General features: G+C 36.7%; 2 protein-coding genes across 5 annotated transcripts; one reads left to right on the plus strand and one right to left on the minus strand.

Moving 5' to 3' along the window:
* Positions 1-1,772: 1,772 nt before the first annotated feature.
* Positions 1,773-11,024, minus strand: LOC107663693 (YTH domain-containing family protein 3-like). 4 transcript variants are annotated; one of them, XM_016453976.1, is made up of 5 exons: positions 10,578-11,024; positions 10,200-10,224; positions 9,493-9,572; positions 7,619-9,262; positions 1,773-2,785 (listed from the first exon to the last, which is right to left on the minus strand). In XM_016453976.1, the coding sequence occupies exons 1-5, from the start codon at positions 10,599-10,601 to the stop codon at positions 2,762-2,764; spliced, it is 1,797 nt and encodes a 598-aa protein (XP_016309462.1). In that variant the 5' UTR covers positions 10,602-11,024; the 3' UTR covers positions 1,773-2,761. The 4 variants fall into 4 exon arrangements, with proteins under 4 accessions (XP_016309462.1, XP_016309461.1, XP_016309460.1 ...); XM_016453975.1 differs by lacking the exon at positions 1,773-2,785 and having other exon boundaries at positions 7,221-9,262; positions 10,578-10,811; positions 10,881-11,024; XM_016453974.1 differs by lacking the exon at positions 1,773-2,785 and having other exon boundaries at positions 7,221-9,262; positions 10,578-10,814; positions 10,881-11,024.
* A 1,189-nt stretch (positions 11,025-12,213) lies between these two features.
* LOC107663644 (pyruvate dehydrogenase E1 component subunit alpha, mitochondrial-like) lies at positions 12,214-17,499 on the plus strand. The gene is made up of 12 exons (XM_016453883.1): positions 12,214-12,270; positions 12,755-12,775; positions 13,595-13,663; positions 13,735-13,908; positions 13,978-14,101; positions 14,742-14,843; positions 14,912-15,003; positions 15,094-15,249; positions 15,390-15,461; positions 16,827-16,894; positions 17,081-17,189; positions 17,267-17,499. The coding sequence occupies exons 1-12, from the start codon at positions 12,214-12,216 to the stop codon at positions 17,429-17,431; spliced, it is 1,209 nt and encodes a 402-aa protein (XP_016309369.1). The 3' UTR covers positions 17,432-17,499.
* The last annotated feature ends 1,174 nt before the right edge of the window (positions 17,500-18,673 follow it).

Below are 18,673 nucleotides of genomic sequence, written 5' to 3' on the forward strand. Positions count from 1 at the left end.
CATTCAGTCAAAGGTTCTTTAAAGAACCATCTCTTTCTTACCTTTTTGTAATCTGAAGAACCTTATTTTGCCACAAAGAACCTTTTGTGAAACAGAAAGGTTCTTCAGATGTTAAAGGTTCTTTATGGAACCATTTAGACAAAAAGGTTCTTCTATGGCATCGTGAAGCACCTTTATTTTTAAGAGTGTGGTGGAACAGAATCCTTTTTAATATAATTATTTTTTACTGGTGTCGCTCTTTTGTAATATACATGAAGGCAAAAGGTATATTCCTGTAATATTTACCTTTTTTTAAGGGAATCTAATGGACCACTGGCTTTAATTACAGCACATTTTGTTAAATAAATAGTATATAAATGAAATGTGTTGATAAATTCATCTGAATTCAAATTAAGTTCGAATATTTTATTATATTATTAAAATATGAATATGAATTTTATTAATAATGTAGGAATTTAAAGAAATTTAAGTCATCCTGCCTCACCAATGATTTAAGTGCCATTGTTTACCTTTATTAGATATTATGTACTTTTATTTTTCTTATGTATTTTTTATTTTTATTGATTTGTTTTGTTTTTTTGCCAAATGCCGGGTTAATTTCTGACCTTGGCACAGTCTTTTGATTAAATAGGTATTTATATCTTCTCATCTCAGTAGATTTCAGATTGATTAGGAAAGTGAGGGATTTAAGGGTAAAAAGAAAAACCAAATATTTTACAGCGCACTAGAACTGATATGTGTTGGGCAATAGCGCCACCTAATGGATGATCTATTAAACACAACAACTATAGTTGCAAAATAGTCGACAATCAATCACGACGAATGTTTAAATTTCATCTCAGACGAACCCATGTGAATATTTTGCATCCAGATTTGTGTTATATCTGGATGAGATTAAGATTAATATTACAGGACATTTACATTAGCTTTGTTTTCCCTATAATTAAAATGATGGCACTTGCAAAATGCATTTTCAAAGCAAGTTTCTTATGCGAATGCATAATCACATTTAAAATTAGATCTGGTGGTGCTGCCACGCGATATATATAAAACCAAACCTGCTGCAGTCAAGACAAATTTCAGAATCCATTTCCATAAATCTATATTTATTTTTCGAATCAGATAAATCACATCATACCTTAGTTAGCATCAGCATCATTAAGAAGCATTGATTTACAGTAACCTATACAAACATGCCCTTAAACCAAAGCACATAGAGGAAGGGGGAGGAAGGCGTCTCTTTTTGCAGTAGTGTCATTGTCCCGCTGATTTCGACTGTAGACGTGAACCCAGATGTGATGCCTGTTACATCACTGGGTCCAGTTCTTCTTACCCACAACCTCCTGAAGCAAGAACAGCCTAAAGTGGTCTGTGTAGAAGGCAGCTTCCAGTGAACAAACAGGAAATAGCAGAGACTGTAATTACTTTGCATTACTCACAGATGTTTGAGAAGACAAGTCTTATGGGGGGAGGGGGGGAGTGTGATCTCAAGACACCGGCACCCTACGCTGCTGAACCCCAGCAGGGAAACATTTGGACTGTAACGTCAGGCCATAGCAACAATATCACTTTTATCATTCAATCAATCAATCAATATAATCAAGACCTAAATAGATTGTTTCATTTGCATGGCCTCAGAATAATGCTCAGTATATAGTTGCAAACGGCAAAACCGAAAGTTCTCATGCAATACCAATTTGGACAATACGAATAATGTCTCACACTCATTAATTAAAGGAGGACATTCTGAAAGGAAAAACTCGAAACGTGGCATCGCTAAACATGGATAATGTTTATTTTAGCTAGTGAGTCACCTATAGGATAAAACTGTCACGTTCTCACTGAGCTTGGCAATTCGGAATGAATCCTGATTAGCAGCAGATTAGAATCCTGATCAGTCCAAAAAAAGCATTAAAGAGGTTCTCCTGAACACCAGGCCTGGTTATGTCTGAGGATGGTGGACTTCAGAGGAACTTATGGCAATTCCGAGCAGGTTTCTCCTATGACAAATGCACATTTGAATGACAAGACTGCAGGAAAAAAATAAATAAATAAAAATAAAAATACAGAAAAAAAAAAAGTGCATTGGCTGGTGTCATTCTACACCAAACTGCGAAACTATTATTTGGTACACAGAAATAGATGCTGATACACAAAGGTGAAAGGGCTACTCTGAAGGCAGTCTACAATATCAGACGTGATTATTTTGACTTGGTATTCAGTCAGGTGGGACACAAGCGTCTGCGCCTCAAGTACATTTTTTACAGCTTCACGTAAATTCAAGAAAATATTTTTTTTCTTTCCTTGGATACATAATTCTCATCTCCTCTGAGTGTTCTCAAATTTATAGAGTGCTAATATTTTAATGATTTACCAAAACAAACAAACAAAAACGAGACAAAACAATCAGCCTACAAATACAATTGAAATCCTCAGAACCAACTATACTGGTTAGTCATTTAATACCAAACAGATGTCCAATGATAGTTAAGGGTACTGGTAGAAGCTTTTAGAAGGGCTGAAAGTGCTTTTAGATACAGTTTACGTGAGTGATTTTCTTTCCGTTTCGTGCGACACTTGAGCGTTAGGGGAGATCCATCAGAAGTTGACGCAGAAAGGTCCACTGCCGTGATTAAGTGTTCGTATATCGTTTTCAGCAGAAAAAAATACATGAGAACCCCCATTCTTCCTCTGAGGTTACACAATATTTAAGGTTCTACATCATTAGTGTTGATGTTCTACCAAGGAGATCTCTGTAAACCTACTGTTTATTTCTATTTCGCTCCTGTAAAGAAAGAGAAAGAGAGAAAAGAGACAAAATTAGATGGTTAAACGGAACATGGAGCCATTAAGATGATCTTTGTCTTTTATAAGCTAGTTTGTTTTAACTAACAGAAATGGAAGTGTCTTTAAAAACACTTCAAAATGCTGTAGAATCTTTTCTGCTTGTGATTTGGCTCTTGTTTAGTGATAAACTGATTTTAACATTCTGGCCGCTACCAATTAGTTGATCATTATTTTTATGAAATGGCCTATATATAAAATTCCACTTTGTCTAAATAATAAAGAAATAAAACTAAAAATGTATATATTGGCCGCTACCAATTAGTTGATCATTCTTTTTATGAAATGGCCTATATATAAAATTCAACTTTGTCTAAATAATAAAGAAATAAAACTAAAAATGTATATATTTTTTTAAATTCTAGCAATATAGTATAATGCTGTGATGCTTTAATTCACTGTATGAAAAATGGATATTAAATTTTGAATTCTGACAAAGATTAGATATATTAGATATTAAATTAGTGTTTCTACAGAGGAACTTCACCTTTGTAGTCATCGAACTCTAACTTAATCTAAATGTAAAAACAGAAAAATAAGCACACAATTAACTGATATATATACACATATACATATATATATATATATACACATATACACATATATATATATACACACACACACACATACATATATAATATATATATATATATATATATATATATATAAATATTATACATGTTGTGGGACACCAGGTAATTTTGATAATCTTTCTAAGCAAAAAAAAGTTTCAAATGTAAATGTACTGAATATGCAGGTCCAACAACTGCTTGCAGTTGCAATATTGATGCATGAAACTGTAAAAAATGAGTCTGCGGTTGAGTATCTGAACTGCTGATACAGCCAGTGGTTTCAAAACAGTATGAGGCTGATTAGATCTCTCTGACATGCAGAGAGTAAAACTTTTCACCCTTAAAGTAATTTTAAAAGAAGTGAGTAATGTTCACAGGTGATGAAGACCTCGGGTACATAAAAGCAATTTTATGCTACATTAGAGTGGTTGTCCCACATGATAGCTGCTATATGACCAAGTGAATACTACTCACTTTTTCTTAGTAAACCCTTTTGGACATACTAGATTGCAGAATAATTAATCATACATTACAAATATTCTTGTGAACAGGGTATTTCTACAATGACAAAGTAACTGAAAACTTTCTTTTGCACGATGCTCAAACACACCAATAGGTGTCAGCATAAAGTCTAGGACCACTGTGGTACTGGCCAGCAAATCCTCTCAAATGACCATGTTCTCATCTTGACAAAGCTGAGAAACAACTTATAGGGATAGTTGACTCAAAAATGAAAATTTGCTGAAATTGTACCTACCATCCAAGATGTAGAAGATGAGTCCAAATAGCTGATAAAAACATCACAATAATCCACAAAACTCCAGTCTTATCAATTAATGTCTGGAGTGGAAAAAACAAACAACTAACGTGTGAAGTGAAAAGTTGCATGTTTGTAAGAAATGCTTCCTTAAAGCTATTTTCAATAATCAATATCATGGATAGAGGACTTGTATTTTAGCCGACAGCAATGGTCTGAAGTTAAAAACATGGTTTTAAAAACAACATTAAAAATGTTTAAAACAACATTTTATTACAAACATGCTTCTTGCTTTTGCTTTCATTAGAGTTGTGTGGATTACTTGTGGATTATTATGATCAGCTATTTGAACTCTAAACCAACGGCACCCATTCACTGCAGATGATCCATTGGTGAGCAAGTGATGTAATGCTACATTTCTTCAAATCTGTTCCAGTGAAGAAACAAACTTATTTACATTACATGGCCTGAGGGTGAGTACATTTTCAGCAAAAATTTTTTTTTTTGGGTGAACTATTCCTGTAACCCTCTGCTGTTGTTCGGTCATTTTTTATGTTTTTTTTTTTACTTCATGTAAATAGTATGTAACTTGGTAAAGGTTTTGGCATTTGATATATGAACACACACACACACACACACACACACACACACACACACACACACACACAAAATAAATAAATAAATAATGGACGTGATTTAAAAAGGTTAAATAGTCCCGTATAAACGTATACTGTTGTACTGTTCACGGTCAAAAATGGCAGCATTTGAAATTAATTGGAAATGAAATTTTACTAAAAGCTTTTTATTTATTTTTTTTTTGAGATCTTAACTTCAAAATTTGGAACACAACTTAATTAGAAATATTTATTTTCATGCAGTTTTAGAGGAAAATATTAGATGTCTTGAAAAAATTATATTTCATAGAAAACTTAAAAATAATATTTTGTGCATTTCTCAATAATAAACTTTTTTTATGTTTCACTTTTAACATTTTTTACACTTCCGCAATAATGTACTAAGTGTCGTCTTTAAAAAGAGAAGAAACCAAACTTGAGTCCTGAGCATTCAAGATTTACAAGAGTTTAAGTTGAAAAATTCATTTTCAGGTATATGCTCAAAAAGTGGTTACCATAGATATTTATATTCCATATTCCATAAATATGATTTAGTACCATACAACCCCTTAAAAATATTAAATAAAAACAAAACATTATCAAACTAAAATATAGTACATTAATTTCATTGAAATAAAAATAAAAAAATCAGTCATTTTTGACTTGCCATGCGAGCAGCAACAAATTCATAAATCTGTTACATTTAAAGCTATCATAAAGATATGAGGCAAAAAAGGCAGTGGGCACAAAAAAAAAACTAAACACTCAAGTTCATGTTTACTGGCTAATCAGAGGAATATTAGCTAAATCAGGAGTCATGTATGACTCTAGCCTGGCTCAGAGTCATTAGTATTTCCAAAAAACAAAGGAGCTACTGATTACATTATAAACAGTGCTTGCTTACTATTGTTGGCGACTGGATCAGATGTCAAATGTCAATGACGCAGACTGACAGAATAGATTATAATTCATTACCTCATCATTCTTAAATGCTTAATATTTCTGATGATAATAAAATAAATAACCAAAGTATCGCACATTTTTGACTGCACAGTGCCATGCTATATAATGCAAATATATACATTTTCAACATAATACATTTATTTTCTACATACACTGCTTTATGCCACAGAGTAAGACCACTTCTTTTGATAAATAAAGCAATAAAGCATTAGACTTCACAAATTAATCCAGAGGCCATGGAGACCTTTTTAATTTAAATAGTTGATTTTATTATGGCTTTGGCAATCTACACGATTGGCAAGGTAATGAAATAGAAAGGTGGTTCAGAAAAAAACCTAATCTGAGGTTTGATAATCTCTCACGAAAAAAAAACACCTTAATTAGTCCAAGTACAACAAGACACCTTGATTAGGCCAAGTATTTTGATTGCAATTTTTCCATTTGTTCTTGACTAACAAGTTCATCCTAAAGTGGCTTACGTAAAGATGTGCATATATAATGTAAGTGAAAAAATACTCAATCAGCTGAATACAAATAACAAGGCCAATAAAGTTGCAGTGCTGCATACAGCCCATATACATGCAGCAACTAAATTCAGTCAATTCACAATTTGGTTATTTACAGGAGTAAAAGCAGCAGCTTAACACGCATAAAACACAGAACTCTGTTCAGCTGAAGTTTATTAACAATTAAACATTTCTGGTAGCATTGGTCAAAGTATCTAAAACTAAAAAACTGCTGGCATTCATTCATGTTTATTCTATACAGGCACGTGACGGCAAAACATTGCAATGGTTATCACCATGTAAACCATCACAAGTTTGGGAGTCACTCCCAAAACTTTGAAGTGAGTACATGACCCCAATAGTACAAAGTTGGGCCAATGAGTTTAGTGTAGGTATTAAACATTTTAATGCCGAACAATTTCCAACAACTTCCAAACAAGTTTAAGCTCTATTACAGTGTTTCTCAACCCTGGTCCTGGGCGCCCCCCAGCACTGCACATTTTGTGTGTCTCATTAATCAAACACACCTGATTCAACTCATTAGCTCATTAAACGAAACTCCAGGACCTGAAATGGGTGTCAGATAAGGGAGACATACAAAATGTGCAGTGTTGGGGGGCGCTCAGGACCAGGGTTGAGAAACACTGCTCTATTAGGATGAAATACTAAATGATTTGTTCAGATGCAAGACACAATACATCTTTAAAGGTTTATCCTGTTAAACCCCCAAAATCATGTGACATCTGATCTAAATGCTGTTTTCATAACTAACATACAAGGATAAAAAGCAGCTGGTGCCGAGGTAACGGGCACAGACATCAATTATTTGTGTTGGTTTGGCAGGAAATGATGCAAGTCCAATGTATTAATGGGACATCTGCCTGCTGTTTGAGCAGAGACACTGATTGGCGTCACAGCTCGCTGCCAGCCTTTTGTCAATAAATGGGCAGAGACTTTTAAAAAAATTTTAAGAACTATTTATTTTACAATACCTATCTGCTGAGACTTTAGCAGTTCGGTTAATTGAAATATAGGAGAAATGTGTTATGTGCAAGCCGCGTTGAGCAACAATACAAACAATTAATTACATGACCTCCAGTATTGATGTACCGAGTTACCAGATTAAACATTTCATTTCTATTTGTGACTGACTGCACTGTTTTTGTCTTGCTGCTGCCTATTTCTGAAATGCAAAAAAGACAGAAAGACTTATCTGGCTTAGAAATGAGTTGCTATTAAAAAACCTCCCTTTGGAAATGGATGGACATGCTGACAGCACTAAAATGTAACAGTGTTTACGAGATCTAAAGGTGCAGTGCCTGCTTTCTGCTATTGTGAAGAGTGGCAGAAAGCTGCGCTTACCCTTCGCATGGCTTCCTCTTCCTCCTGCCGCTTTTCATAATGTGTAAAATCGTCAAAGATTGAGGTGGTATGCTTGAAAGTCGCAATAATTTTAAGCACTTGCTTTGCCTTCTCTAGGGGCACTTCCTGAGTGTCCCTGGAGTTGGTGACAGGCTTGTTGTCATTGTTTTCTAAGCGAATGTGCCGCAGTTGGTTATTGGGCACGTCCTTAACAAAGATCCATTTCACCTCAAACTTGCCCTTCCACTTATTCTGGGACCAGACGCCAGCATAGGCGTTATAGTCCACGGTTGACTTCATCTCGGCCACGCCGCAAAAGTGTCCGCTGCCATTAACGCTAAAGAGCAGGTACAGTGGACCTTTGGCACTGAGCGAGCGGTAGGCGCCATCCAGGCGCTTGTTCCCGTGCTCTGTGCTGCACCAGATGGAGTACTTGATGGAACGGTGGATGTCATCCTCCGAGTAGCTCTTGATGATGAAGACCCGTCCATTTTTCAAGTTCCAGTCAAAGTCTTTGGGGCTGTAATCGTTGAGGGCCTTGAGCTTCTCCAGCACGGGGTGAACCTCACTGGAAGGCGGCAATGAGCTCATGAGGACTCCCGTCCCAAGGCCAAAGTTCTCCATGCTGCTGTTCTGGATAAATGTGGTTCCTCGGTTCCGAGGAGCCACCCAGCGGTTTTGGGTTGGGGGGTTCTGCACCTGAGGTGGGTGCAGGTGCTGCGGAGGACCTGGTTGCGAGTGATGGTGAGGGGGACCTGAGGGCAGCTGCTGAGGGTGCTGGGGAGATTGTAGCTGGAGCTGTTGGTGTTGGGGATGAGGAGGCAATGGACTTTGCAGCATAGGCTGAGGTTGGGCCAGGAGTTGCTGCTGCAACAAAGGCTGAGGCGGGAGCATCTGCTGCGCAAGAGGTGGTTTGGTGATGGAGCCTTTGTCCTCCCAGGTCCCAATGTTCATGTTATGCTTTATCGGTGGAGGAGGAATCGTGGAACCGCTTCCCAAACCCATGTTGGGCTTCAGCTTCAGCTTGGGCTGAGGTTTCGCCGGTTTCCTCGCGATAGCAGCCCACGAGGTGGGTTTTGGTGCAGAGGAGCTGACATGTGGCATGCTGTTGGCTGCCATGCTACTCATACCTGCCGTCCCACCTAAAGGAGACCCGACCGTTTTCGTAACGGCCGACATATCGGAGCCAAGCTTGAGCCCGGCCATTCCCTGATCGATACTACTGAGCCCTGGAACTTTACTAAGTTGCGTGTCACTGCCGAATCCGGCCTGTCCGTCAGCAATGGCCCGGCCCAATGAGCTCGGGGGATATCCATAACTGCTGCTGTATGCGGAGCTCTGTGTAGACTGTCCCTGAGAACCACTGGTGCCCCAGGTGGAAAAGTCTGCATTTCCAGGAAAGAAGTTAAATCCGTGTTGGCTGAGAAAAGGGGGCGTGTTGCCTAAAGCACCAGGCTGGCTGAAGACTCCATCAGGAATGAAGTGATGCTCACCATTGCTCATCTGTCCATACGTGGTCAGGTACGGCATAGGCGGGTCTCCTGCGGTGGACCAAGCAGCCTCTCCCAAGGAGTAAGGGAATCCGATAGAGGGAGCATAATAGCTGGGCATGTAGGGATCAGACATTGGTGGGTAACTATTACTCTGTAGGGGGTAATTAAAGATAAGTCAGTAATGATGATGTAACAAACCAAAGGCTAAATAAAGATGTGAGACAAAAACATAATCGCTGAAAAAAAAGAGTGATAAACACACTACCGTACCAAGACATTTATAATGTTACAATGGATTTCTATTTTCAATTAATGCTGTTCTTTTAAACTTTCTATTGATCAAAGGATCTTGAAATAGATAAGTATAGGACAAAAACTCACCTGATTTGTCTGGCTGCTCAGGTAATTGTCAAAGTCATCATCATTTACAGCATCCTTCTGATGCATCGAACCGTTTTGCACTAAGCAAAATTATACCAAAGACAGACAGACAGTGTATCAGTTACTTTTACTAAGTTCAATCAATATGATGTTGATAAAAAATAATGAGACACAGCAAAAGTAAATTACACTTGGAAATTATTATGTCTAAGCAAGAACAACAGGTAAAAAGTTTCTGCTACATATTAAAAACAGTTTTTTTCAATTGCTTCATCGGTCAATGTCAGGACTATGAAGTAACATAGAGAGCTAAATTAACATCAAGACAGATCTACTACATAAAATATGATTCACAGAAAGAGTGACTATTTATAAATGCACACAAGTAAGACAGTGAGAAACACATCAGTAAACCGAACCCCCTTAAAGAGACAGCTCACAACAAATGAAATTTCTCATCCATATGTTGTCCATTTGATTTTCTTTCTCTGAATGGCTGAAAGGTGAGGCTCGGTCACCATTCATTTTTATGGCATGGAAAAAGATGTAATGAAAGTGAATGTTGACTGAAGGTGTTAAGTCCCTAACATTGTATTCCATATAAGAAAGAAACAGTTAAACATGTTTATAGCAACATGAGGGCGAGTAAATGACATTACTTTAATTTTTTAGTTAGCTGTCCCTTTAAGTGTGTTTTCATAGCATACCTTTATTTCCTTGTCCTTTAGGTCTCTGGTTTTGGGTTCAAAGTATGCAGACAGTGACAAAGACAAAAAAAACCACGATGAATATCAGTTTATCATGAACAGGACATGGACACAATAATTCGGCCTAGCAATAACAGCTATCAAATAACCAGGACTCCCAGTTTGTGGAGAAGCGACTTGACTATAATTGACGTTAGCTGTGTTTTACAACCTAATGAAGTACCTTACTGTCCGTTAGTTTGTTTTAAAACGTTTATTCCTTTCAAGCGCGCCAATAATGATGTCTAGGTAGGCAGCTCACTAGGTTTTAAGACACAGCCTCTACATGCACCAGCATGATTTAAGTTATATTGATGGAAGCGCGTCCGTCTCGCGAACCTGATCGACAGTTGTCGCAGACATCCTCTGGGAGCCCGAGCTGATCGCTGTTATGACTGTCCACGGTCTCTCCTGCCACCGCTGAGGGTTCACGTTATTTTTTCCTCTCTCCGGGTTGCCCTATAATCACAGCGTATTTCTCAGGGGTTGATCTCCTCGCCCGGTTTCAAACGGTCGGCAGCGGTCCTCTCGAGCGGTACTGACAGCGAACGTCAAACGGCTGGGGGAGGTTGGCTGCTGTGTGATGTGTTTAAGTTAGTCCGAAACATTAACACTCTGTGTAACGTCTGGAGAAAATATTACCCTGCTCTGCTCCACAATGGCGGATGGGCTCTGACTCTCACTTCCGCTTGAGCGCTGACCTTCCGCCGCTGACGCAAAAGAGGAGACATGCGCCTGCTTTTTCATACAGTGCAAAATAAATCTTGCAATTACTATCTTGTAAACAGAGTTAATTTAGATGTTGAGCCATATCTTGTACATTTTGTGGTTTACAACGTGGTTTCTTTCGGCTTGTTTTTGGTTAGATTTCTGTACATTAATTAAGGATCACATCATGCCCAGCTTTTAACCGTTTCGAAAATGTTTAATTCGGGTATTTCCCTTATGACATGGACATGTCTTATCATAAAGGATAATATTTAAATCTGCTTCTTGCTAGCTAAATTTAGCATACATAGTATGTAAACGAGCCTTTGTTTTCAGTTTAAAGGCAAAGTTCAACAATACCATAAAGCAATATTAAGTTTGAAAAACTATTTTTAACTTTTTTGTTTACTTTCATCTTTTGATTTTTGAATAATAAAATCTGTACACGGAGAAACAAAAAAATCATAGGCTAAATAAATAAAGAAATTTTAAAAAGATGCAGGCAAAATGTGTTTGGAAGTGATATAATGATATATTTCCATGACCATGGGATAGAATAACGAAAAATCATATATTTTCAAATATTAATATTATTTAGAAGTAGTAACAAATACATAAAAATCTTAATTTCATATGTGACATTATATATTAATAAGTATATCACAATAACATAACCTATTCATTTGTAATTTAACAGTCATACTTTGGAAAAATATATAAATATTTAGTAATTTCATACATACTGTTTTATTATTTTACATTATTTTAATAATTAAATCATATGACAAACATTTTACAAAATAATTAAGAAATCATGTCTATATATTTTTATTACTGGGGGGCATAACCAAGCAGGTGGGTGAAAATGAGAAATAAAATATCCATGAAAAGACAACATTCTGCTATAACTGCTCTTTACCGCTTGGTAGCACTGTTATATTTTTTACGAAAATAACATGACCGAAAATGACGTTCTTTACAAGTCATCAAAATAAAAGTCCTGTTACTGCTTATAACTCCTAGAACTATCAGAAATATTATAACTTGTTTTGCAAACCTCAAGAAGATCGAGTTATAAATAATGTTATAAATAATTTCCCATAAGGAATTAAAAATATCAAAATGTAAATCAGTCAGTCATTCTGTCAGACTGTTCCCTGAGTTGCTTTTCTACTCATTCATTCATTCATTCATTCATTCATTCATTTTTTATTAATTTATTAATTTATTTTACAAAATACAAATACAAATACAAATGCTTTGGAGCATGCAGAACATGCTGACAGTGATTGCAAACGCACTTAAGGGTGGTGCCAAAATAAATGTAGGTATCATAATGTATATCTGTTTGCTGTTAATGAGACAGAGCATTGAAAGATTCAAGCTCTGTTTAGCTTAGAGGCATTAAAAGATTTACCAAGGCTAAACTATATCTCTGTAGTCTCATCGACCTTGTAGCTGGTGTACCGTAAAATGCAGTTATGCTTACTGTAAATTAAATAGCCACTGAACTGATCAGATTTGATTAAATTGCAGTCTGCCCTGATTCGGTCACTCTATTGTGTGTTAAATGATCATAATAGGTTGTTTTTAGCTTTCCACAGTCTGTGGCACTGTCCAAGCACAATTGAGAGTTGGCATAATAATTTGTTTGGCCTGATACGGATGTCATCATGGACCATATTGTGGTCTTTTTCAGATATGCAGTCTTTCTGCTATTTATATGTTTATCATTTTTTTCATTTACAATATGTGCTTCAATAAAATACAAAGTTTTAAATATAGCGTGGTATAGCCAAGTTTTATAGGGTGCCCAAACAGTGTCAGAGGTAAGATATTAGGGTTTAAGAATTAGTTAGTTAGTTAATAATATTTTTTCATGTTTATTTATTTATTTTATTCATTCATTTATTTATTTACTCATTCATTTATTTTTATTTTTTATGTTTTGCCTATGGCTTATTTCAAAAATTACGATTACAATTTTTAAAGAATGTAACTGACCTATCTTAGTTATTATAATTTGACCAACCAAATGCACTACTGTTCAAACGTTTTGGGTCTGTAAGATTTTTAAAAAATGTTTTAATGTCTCTGCTGCAAGGCTGCTTTTGTTTGTTTAAAAATACAGTAAAAACAGTAATATTGAGAAATATTATTACATTTACATTGTCATTTAGCAGACGATTTTATCCAACGCGACTTACAAATGTCTTTACAAAGTTTTTACAAAAAACGTACAAACATACTTATTACAGTTTAAAATAACGATTTCTCTATTTTAATGTATTTTGAAGTGTAATTTACTCCTGTGAAGGCAAAGCAGAATTTTCAGCAGCCATTAATCCAGTCTTAAGAGTCACATGATCCTTCAGAAATCATTTTAATATGCTGATTTGGTGTTCAAGAAACATTTCTTATTATCATTGCTGAAAATATTTGTGCTTTATTTATATAATATATATTAATTTCTTTCAAAAAAATTAAACGGTAGTGTGTTTAGGTACATTAGTGTCATGTTTCATTGTGGGTCGACATAATGGCCTTCAACATTTAGTCAATTCTTGTCAAGTTAAATGCATTTTGTCAGTATCTCTGTTTTAAAATGATTTTTCTTAGTTTTATTAATGCACTCCACTCCTCTCCAGGGCTCCAGAGTGGTGGTATCAGCACGTTCTTTTGCTGATTTGACACCTCAGGCCAGCTTTGACATCAAGGTAAAGTTGTCATATTAGCTTAAAAGCATGCACAAACAACTAAGGTCATTCAAGAACTTGTTCAATTCCAGAGATGTGACCTTCATCGCTTGGATGAAGGCCCTTCAGTGCAGACAGTGCTCTCCAGAGAGGATGGACTCAGGTACTACCGTACTATGCAGACCATGAGACGCATGGAGCTGAGGGCAGATCAGCTCTACAAGCAGAAGATCATACGAGGATTCTTTCATCTTTATGATGGGCAGGTAAGACTAAATTGAATGCCTTGTTTGCACAGTCACTGTGATATGATTTAACTTCTCACCACCTCTCAGGAGGCCTGTGCTGTAGGCATTGAGGCTGGTATCAGTCCCATGGATCACCTGATCACAGCATATAGGGCTCATGGTTACACCTACACCAGAGGTGTGTCTGTGAAAGAGATCATGGCAGAGCTCACAGTTGAGGACTTTCTACACCACATTTCTGCTGAATCTACAGCCTCATTAATTGTTATTTTACAATGCTGATAATAAGACATGCTTCTTAAGCACCAATTGAAATGATTTCTGAAGGATCAAGTGACATTGAAGACTGGAGTATATAGTTGAAAATTCAGCTTTGCCATCACAGGAATGAATCACATCTAATAATATATTAAAACAGAAATATTTATTTTAAATTGTAATATTATTTCACAATATTACTGTATTTACTCTATTTTTGATCAAATAAACACAGCTTTGGTGAGCTTAAAAGGCTTATTTCAAATACATTAAAAAAAAATAAAAAAAATAAAATACATTAAAAAAATTGAATCCAAAACTTTGAACTACAGTGTTTATATATAGCAGTATATAAATAGCAACTGAACTGTATAGTTTTGGGTCCTGTTGTTGATTTTTACATTTAAGAGTTTCATCATTTACAAGAATAGCTGAGAGAGAACTTCTTATACGCAAAATGGACTGTAACTAAAAAATACCAGATGAATCTGAATCAAATCAAATCAAATCAAATCAAGAGCTTGTACTAGGAATCAAATCAAGAAATGTGTATCAAAACCCAGCCCTAATTTGAACAAGTTTACAATCCATTTCAGGTCGAAGGGGTGGTGTTGCCAAAGGCAAGGGCGGCTTTATGCACATGTATGCCAAGAATTTCTATGGCGGGAATGGTATTGTTGGTGCCCAGGTGAGATGCACACATCATAGCTTACAAGAATATTACAACAGGCATTTCTAAATCTAAATTTCACTGTTTTGAAAGTTCCTCTTGGGGCAGGTGTGGCCCTGGCATGCCAGTATCAGGGTAAGAATGAGGTTTCTGTCACTCTGTATGGGGATGGAGCTGCTAATCAGGTGAGAGCAACTTTTCCTCCATGTGTTCACAGGTTTGCGTGCGATCTGCTGTTGCAAAATAATGTCTTATCTGATTAATCCCTTTATCAGGGCCAGATATTTGAGTCGTTTAACATGGCAGCTTTGTGGAAACTCCCCTGTATTTTCATCTGTGAGAATAATAAATATGGCATGGGGACATCAGTGGAACGGGCCTCAGCAAGCACAGATTATTACAAGAAAGGAGACTACATTCCTGGTCTGAGGGTATCTGTCTTTTTATTTTTTGTTTTAGTTTTTCTAGTTGCCTCATCCTCGTTTTCTGTTCACCAGTGCATGCAAATTTATACAGACATACATAAAAGACACATGTGAGCAAATAAGTCAAGCCTGTCTGTTTTCTCCAGGTGGATGGCATGGATGTTCTCAGCATGAGAGAGGCAACCAGGTTTGCAGCAGATTATTGTAGATCTGGAAAGGTAAAAGAAAAGTGACATATTTTACTTGCTTAACAAGTCAAGGAGAGGTCATAGATTTAAAGGAATAGTTCACCCAAAAATGAACATTTGCTGAAAATATACTCACCCTCAGGCCATCCAAAATGTAGATGAATTTGTTTTTTGATCGGAACAGATTTGGAGAAATTTAGCATTACATCATTTGCTCACCAATGTATCATCTGAAGTGAATGGGTGCTGTCAGAATGAGAATCCAAACAGCTGATAAAAACATCAGAATAATCCACAAGAAATCCACACAACTCTAGTCCATCATTTAATGTCTTGTGCGTGTTTGTACAAATTAAACAAATGCATCATTGAGATGTGTTAACTTTAAACCCTTCCTCCAGTGAAAAAGTCCTCTTACATCAAAATCCACCAACATGTTTGTTTAAAACTGTTTTGGACTGTTTTTGCTTTGTGCTTGAGCTGTGCATATTTCTGTCCTGATTCAGATTAGATGATTTTTTTCACTGGAGAAAGCAATATTACTGATGGAGGATTTGTATTTTAGCCAGAAGCAGTTTTTCGCTTCACGAGATGTTAACTGATGGACTGGAGTCGTGTGGATTACTTGTGGATTATTGCTCAAAATGTAGATGAATTTGTTTTTTGATCGGAACAGATTTGGAGAAATTTAGCATTACATCATTTGCTCACCAATGTATCATCTGAAGTGAATGGGTGCTGTCAGAATGAGAATCCAAACAGCTGATAAAAACATCAGAATAATCCACAAGAAATCCACACAACTCTAGTCCATCATTTAATGTCTTGTGCGTGTTTGTACAAATTAAACAAATGCATCATTGAGATGTGTTAACTTTAAACCCTTCCTCCAGTGAAAAAGTCCTCTTACATCAAAATCCACCAACATGTTTGTTTAAAACTGTTTTGGACTGTTTTTGCTTTGTGCTTGAGCTGTGCATATTTCTGTCCTGATTCAGATTAGATGATTTTTTTCACTGGAGAAAGCAATATTACTGATGGAGGATTTGTATTTTAGCCAGAAGCAGTTTTTCGCTTCACGAGATGTTAACTGATGGACTGGAGTCGTGTGGATTACTTGTGGATTATTGCTATGCTTTTATCAGCTGTTTGAACTGTCGTTCTGACGGCACCCATTCACTGAAGAGGATCTATTGGTGAGCAAGAAATGTAATGCTGAATTTCTCCAAATCTGTTCCGATGAAGAAACAAACTCATTTACATCTTGTAGGGTGAGTAAATTTACAGCAAATTTTCATTTTGGGGGAACTTTTCTTTTAATCATGGGCTAGTGTTGCAAACAAACATGATGGGAGATCCAGTCTGTGACTGGTGGGCAAATGTTGTGCTCTTCAGGGTCCCATACTAATGGAGCTCCAGACATATCGTTACCACGGCCACTGCATGAGCGATCCTGGGGTCAGGTGAGGTTGACCTTCAGCCTTCCCCCTGTGGCAGGCGCTCATCCTTCCTTGGTTCATTTAAGACCCTATCCTCATCTGCTAGCCTCCATAATCACAGTCTTTCCTCTTTAGTTTTAGGTAGTTTGCGCATCATTTCAGTGAGCACACAATTCGCTGTACTCTCAATCAGTGCTTTTCTCTCCTTAGTTATCGCACACGTGAGGAGATTCAGGAAGCTGGCAGTAAGAGTGACCCCATCACTATGCTGAAGGACTGTATGATTAGGAGAAACATGGCTAGCCTGGAAGAGATCAAGGTACTTTATGCATGCCAGTTACTTGATGAATACCAGAGGGTTAGTATCACCATGTTATGTTGTTGGAACCATGACAGGACATTGATGCTGAGGTTCGTAAGGAGATAGAAGAAGCAGCACAGTTTGCTACCTCTGATCCAGAACCCCCTCTGGAGGATTTGTGCAAACACATCTTCTACAATGATGCACCCTTAGAAGTCAGAGGCACCCACCCCTGGATGAGGCTGAAATCCATCAGCTAAAGAACCTTCTGATGATTCAGCACTTCATTCGTCATAATACAGCAGCTCTGTTCCTAAACTTATACGAAATGTATGAAATTGTTTTATCCATAAAGTCATAATTACATTCCATAAGTGCTGTTATTGCCTCTCTAATTAGCAATCATTTTTGCTGACTATTAATATAATAGGAAACACATAGCACAACATACAGCAATAAATATTTAGAGCAATACTGGAAAAATAGATTAAATAAATGAATACAATGAATAAATGAAAAAACATACAAGGTCTCTGAATGAAATGTAGGCCTATTAAAAATGATTTGTAATGATGATACAATTTTCATGACCTGTAGTAGTGTGATGCTGTAATTTCTTGAATTATGAGTTCATTTGTCATTTCAATATAATATCCCAAAGGCTTAATTGCTGTTAGTACCAAAACTTTCACTAGAATCTAAGCTTATGCAATCATTAGTTAGCACATTTGCCCTTAGAGACTGAATTCTGGATTTCAAATAATACTAACATGTGTAATATGTGTAAGGATGGAATGAATAAATATGTAATGATTTGGCTTACATTTGTGTCAGTTGTGTTCAGTTTGCTCGCCACCGAATGAATGCAAAATCCCGAGTCACTGAATCACACAAGAGAAATTACCACAGACTCACCAGCAGGTGTCGCACTCTCCACCTGCGTGACTCAAGTGTCACAGCTGACGAGGTACATTTTATACATGCATTCCAATGTCATTTGATGCCACCCCAAAAAATATGTTTAGAAATCAGTCTACTTGACACGTACTACGCAGGATTGTTAAATTAATGTGCATAGTAGATTTCATTGTAAGCAAAAGAGATGTAGGCCTACTGTTCATTGGAATGGACTTTGGAAATAACTATTAAATTGATCATAAACTGATTTTCATTTATGGTTGCATTTAGAGAAGAAATCAAGCATTTTGTGTCCATAAAGTCTGAATGGGTAAAGATAATTATGTGTACGGATCATACTGCTGATTTAATTTAATGTAATTATTATATAAAACGTGTCAGCTCAGATCACAAGTTGGCCATCAAATACACTGCGCTCTCACCTGTCCGTCTATCATGAGCTCCGTAGCTTTAGCCCGCCCTCTGTTAATGATTGACAAGCATATCAGCCAATCCGACGCGTCATACTGAAAGAAGCGGAAGTGAATAGAGAGCGTGAACGTGTTTTTTTCTGTCAAAAGGGGACAGTGGTGAGAGAGAGAGAG

This window comes from Sinocyclocheilus anshuiensis, unplaced genomic scaffold (assembly GCF_001515605.1).
Source record: "Sinocyclocheilus anshuiensis isolate Anshui unplaced genomic scaffold, SAMN03320099.WGS_v1.1 scaffold928, whole genome shotgun sequence".
NCBI classification, from domain to species: Eukaryota; Metazoa; Chordata; class Actinopteri; order Cypriniformes; family Cyprinidae; genus Sinocyclocheilus; species Sinocyclocheilus anshuiensis.

Excerpts from the sequence above, each read along its gene's own strand:
- LOC107663693 (XM_016453975.1), bottom strand. The coding sequence starts at position 10,601 with ATGTCTGCGACAACTGTCGATCAG. Across the intron at positions 10,225-10,577 it reads CTGCGACAACTGTCGATCAG|AGACCTAAAGGACAAGGAAA; the intron begins GTTCGCGAGACG and ends ACCCAAAACCAG. Across the intron at positions 9,263-9,492 it reads TGAGCAGCCAGACAAATCAG|AGTAATAGTTACCCACCAAT; the intron begins GTGAGTTTTTGT and ends TACCCCCTACAG.
- LOC107663644 (XM_016453883.1), top strand. The coding sequence starts at position 12,214 with ATGCAGAACATGCTGACAGTGATTGCAAACGCACTTAAGGGTGGTGCC. Across the intron at positions 14,102-14,741 it reads AGAGATCATGGCAGAGCTCA|CAGGTCGAAGGGGTGGTGTT; the intron begins CAGTTGAGGACT and ends TACAATCCATTT. Across the intron at positions 14,844-14,911 it reads TGTTGGTGCCCAGGTGAGAT|TTCCTCTTGGGGCAGGTGTG; the intron begins GCACACATCATA and ends CTGTTTTGAAAG.